The following is a 4,474-nucleotide window of genomic DNA, read 5'->3' as shown; positions in this document are numbered from 1 at the left end:
TCACTCGTGATTGACTTATTACCTAAACAAAGCGAGACACGGTGGTTCTCCAGAGACGACGACAAACGTAAGCTACCAATGTCTATGGAGCTTAACTCTGTGATGAAAGCCATGTCACTGGAAGACGATAAACCGATCAACCTCCCTGATGAACCCCGCTTTAGGGTATTTGAAGAGAACGAATGTAGTTTGCTTGGCAGGCTACTAAACCCGGAATGCCAGGCCATCTCACGCATGATAGAAGAGATGCCAAAGCACAGGAGAGTGGTGGGTAGAGTGAGAGGAATCGCTCTTTCTAGAGAGAAGTTCCAGTTCATCTTCAAGCGTGAAGAGGATCTCCAAACCGTGCTTAATGATCGCCCTTGGTCTTTCAATCATTAGACCATGCTCTTGGAAAGATGGACCGAGTCGCCACCAGAAGATTTCCTCACTAAGTTCGCTGTCTGGATGCGCATCAGAAACATCCCGTGTAACTTCTACACGCTTGATACGATGCACATGCTGGCTAAGGCAATTGGCTTCGTGAAGGAGGTAGCCTATGACCCTAAGGTGTCTCAGAAGGCTTATTTTATCAGGGCTCAAGTGATTTTTGATATCTCTAAACCTGCAAGAGATGAGAAAGTCCTCAACATACTAGGCGGTAAAAGTGTCTACATCACCTATGAGTATGAAAAGCTCCGAAAGAAGTGTTTTCATTGTCTACGACTGACTCATGAGAAGGCCCAGTGCCCGATGTTAAAGAAACAACACCATGCTCATAGGCTACCAGCGTCTGCTCCACAACCTCCACTAAGTGATACAGAAAAAAGAAAAGGCAAAGAGGTCTCTACACAAGAAACACTTTTTTTGGAAGGGCCACCTGGCTTCCCTCCCATGTTCCCTGAACTCTCGAAAGAACAACAACAAAGTGCCATGTTGTATGTCTCCCATGCTGACCCTACTGAGCGAAGAGCTAGAATTGAGAGAGTCAATCAAAGTATCCAAGAGAAAAGGGAGAAAGAACTCAACTACCGCCCTGCCTTCACTACAGACTTGTTAAAAGGTGTCGGGATGGTCCTCTGCTACAACAAAGAGGGAGAGCAACTTCAATATATCTACTCCAAGGGAGCTGAGTCATCTCCTAAGACAAGATCCCTCCCTGGTCAGCGTGAGATTGATGAGGTCAGTTCAGGACAATCATCAACACATTCTCTGAATGCTGGAAGTCCTACGGGTTTCTGTATCGGGGCTTCTAGCAAGCCTTCTGCTTCCGGGACTATCAGTACTCAGAAGAAACCAAGGAACAGACCTCCAGCTTGGAAGAGAAGGCTCCGTCTACTAACTGGTGCGTCTACGAAGAATGGGAACGGTGAAAATTCAGAGAACATAAGCGAGGGAATGGCTAAGAGAAAAGCAACATACTCGACAGGAGAAGGGTCTAGGAAACAAAACCAAACTCAAATTAATCTGGTGGCTTCCGTATTGAAGCCACTGCCTCCCCAATGAGCATACTGAGCTGGAACTGTCGAGGGGCTGGAAACACCGAGACAGTTCAACGGATCAGGGAGATGCGCCGGGTGTATTTTCCTGATTTTTGGTTTCTAATGGAGACTAAACAAAAATCTAGTTACATGGAGAGTTTGAAAATGAGTTTGGGTTACGATAAGTTGCTTACAGTTGAGCCTATTGGGAGAAGTGGAGGCTTGGATATTATGTGGAAAAAGAGTTATGTTGTTGATATCCTGACAAGTGATGACAGGATAATTGATCTAAGAGTTACTATGGGATCTTTATCCTTCTATCCCATGTGCGTCTATGGAGATCTAGTGAGGGGAGGAGGAAACTAGTTTGGGATTGTCTCCTGAGTATTGGTATACAAAGAGACGAGGCATGGATGTTGATCGGGGACTTTAATGAGCTAAGGAGCAATGATGAAAAGCTAGGTGGAGCCATCAGAGAAGAAAGTACTTTCTGGGACTTCAGAAATATGGCTGATACGTGTAAAATCAAGGAACCCACAAGCCATGGTAACTTCTCATCATGGACAGGCTGGAGGGACAAAGTTTGGGTCCAGTGCAGACTCGACAGGAGCTTTGGAAATGATGCTTGGTTTCGCTTGTTTCCAAGATCCAAAGCAGAGTACATGGACATGAGAGTATCAGATCATAAGCCCATTCGCTTGAACTTCGCTCTGGAAGTAGAGGAGAAACACAAAGGCAGATTCTTCTTCGACAAAAGGCTGTACGGGAAGAAAGGGGTTGAGGAAGCTATAGCTCGATGCTGGAGTGTTGATGCTGAGAACTCAGAGGCTAGCATTATGGACTGCATCGCAAGATGTAGAACGGAGTTGGCAAAATTGAAAAGGACTGAAAATCTCAACTCCAAAACCAGGATCGACCAACTGAAAATGGACCTGGAAAAGGAGATAGCCAAGCAGTTTCCGAGTGCTCAGAGGATAAGGACTTTAAAATATAACCTCTCAGTGGCTCTGAATGAAGAAGAAAGATTCTGGAGGCAACGTAGCAGGGTGGAATGGCTCAGAGAAGGTGATAGAAATACTGCTTTTTTCACAATACAGTACGAGGAAGAAGACTCAAGAACAAAGTCTTAATGCTAAGAGACTTATCCGGACAGGAACACTACTCAGAGGGTTCTAAAGGCAACATAGCAGTGGAGTTCTACAGAGACCTCTTTATGAGCACCAACCCGATAGATATGGAAGCCTTGTTCTCAGGGTTCCCGGTTAAGGTCACTGCAACTATGAACGAGATCCTAACAAGACCAGTGACTTTAGAAGATATCAGAAAATCTGCCTTTAGAGTGAAAGGGAGCAGCGCCCCTGGAGAAGATGGACTAACAGGCTGCTTCTACCAACAGTATTGGCACATAGTTGGTCCTAGAATCGTCCAAACAGTGCAGCGCTTCTTCCTTACATCAGTGATGCCGGATGGATGGAACCACACGCAGTTGAGTCTGATACCAAAGGTCCCCAATACAGCTGAAATGAAAGATATGAGACCTATTAGTCTATGTTCTGTTCAGTATAAAATCATCTCGAGAATTCTATGTGACAGATTGAAACAAGTCCTTCCAGACATTGTCTCTGATACACAAGGAGCCTTTGTTGCAGGCAGATTAATCACAGATAACATCATTGTGGCTCATGAGATGGTTCATGGCCTAAGAACGAACAAGAAGGTTGCTCTTGCTCTTCCTATATATGCAATGTCTGTTTTCCAACTCCCTAAGGATCTATGTGCTAGACTCACAAGTGCCATAGTGGAGTATTGGTGGAGTAGTGGGGAAAAGAAGAGGAAGATACCTTGGGTCGCTTGGCAACGGCTTTGCAAGCCAAAAGATCAAGGAGGAATAGGCTTTCATGATATTGGTCGATTCAACCAAGCCTTGCTTGGCAAGCAAGCCGGGAGGATATGGAGTCGACCTGAGTCCCTGGTGGCAAGGGTTCTACAGGGAAGGTATTTCGCTAGAAGCTCTTTCCTTGACTGTGGTACGGGTACAAGACCCTCTTTTGCTTGGCGCAGCATCATTCATGGTCGGGAATTATTGAAGAAAGGTCTGTGTAGACACATTGGCAATGGAACCCAATCAAATGTATGGGTGGAGAACTGGATCGTTGATGTTGTTCCGCGTCCTCCTATGTACCGTGCTCATAGTGACGTTAACTTGGCGCTGAAGGTATCTGACTTACTTCTTAACGGTACTACAAATTGGAACAGGGACTTGGTCTTTGATACCTTTTCTCCGGAGGATGCTGAGCGTATCATGCTCATGAAACCAGATTTGTCTAAAGAGGACTCTATCAGATGGAGTTTCACAAAGGATGGTACTTATAGCACCCGCAGTGGTTATCAGTTCACAGACGCCTTGCTGGAATTCCAGCGTCAGAATAATCAATCTTTGCCACCCATTGAGAAAAAATTATGGAGTAGCATATGGAAAGTCAAAGCTCCTCCCAAGATCAAACATTTCATATGGAGGTCTTTAGCTGTTGCTCTAGCAGTTAAAGAAAGGCTCCAAACCCGAGGAATCCCAATTGATGCTACCTGCCTCGGCTGTGATGCTGCTAGCGAGTCCATATGCCATGTACTGTTCCACTGTGACAAAGCTCGTTAGACTTGGGAACGGTCAAATGTGCCTCTCCCTCCTGCAGGATTTTCAAGGAACTCAGTATTTCTGAATATGTTCCACCTTATCTCTGTCATGAACAACAACAGACTAGAGAAGAAGATCCGTCAGGCTATACCTTGGCTCCTATGGCAGATATGGAAGGCTAGGAACTCTCACACTTTCAAAGCCACTGTAGTACCGCCGAGGCAAATAGTTACTTTGGCCTTTGATGAAGCAGAGATTTGGATCGCAGCTAACTCTCCTCCGGCTGAAACAGAACAAATTTCAAGTGCCAAAGCTTGGAGTAAACCGCCAGTGGGTGCTTTCAAATGCAACTTGGGGACCTCCTGGATCAATGCGCAAAGCA

General features: G+C 45.5%; 1 protein-coding gene across 1 annotated transcript; it reads left to right on the top strand.

Annotated features, from left to right (window-relative positions):
• Positions 1-384: 384 nt before the first annotated feature.
• LOC106373412 (uncharacterized protein At4g02000-like) lies at positions 385-1,485 on the top strand. Its single transcript, XM_013813586.1, has one exon. The coding sequence runs from the start codon at positions 385-387 to the stop codon at positions 1,483-1,485; it is 1,101 nt and encodes a 366-aa protein (XP_013669040.1).
• The last annotated feature ends 2,989 nt before the right edge of the window (positions 1,486-4,474 follow it).

The sequence above is a fragment of the Brassica napus genome, chromosome C5 (assembly GCF_020379485.1).
Source record: "Brassica napus cultivar Da-Ae chromosome C5, Da-Ae, whole genome shotgun sequence".
NCBI classification, from domain to species: domain Eukaryota; kingdom Viridiplantae; phylum Streptophyta; class Magnoliopsida; order Brassicales; family Brassicaceae; genus Brassica; species Brassica napus.
This window is presented reverse-complemented; position numbering and strand designations above follow the sequence as displayed.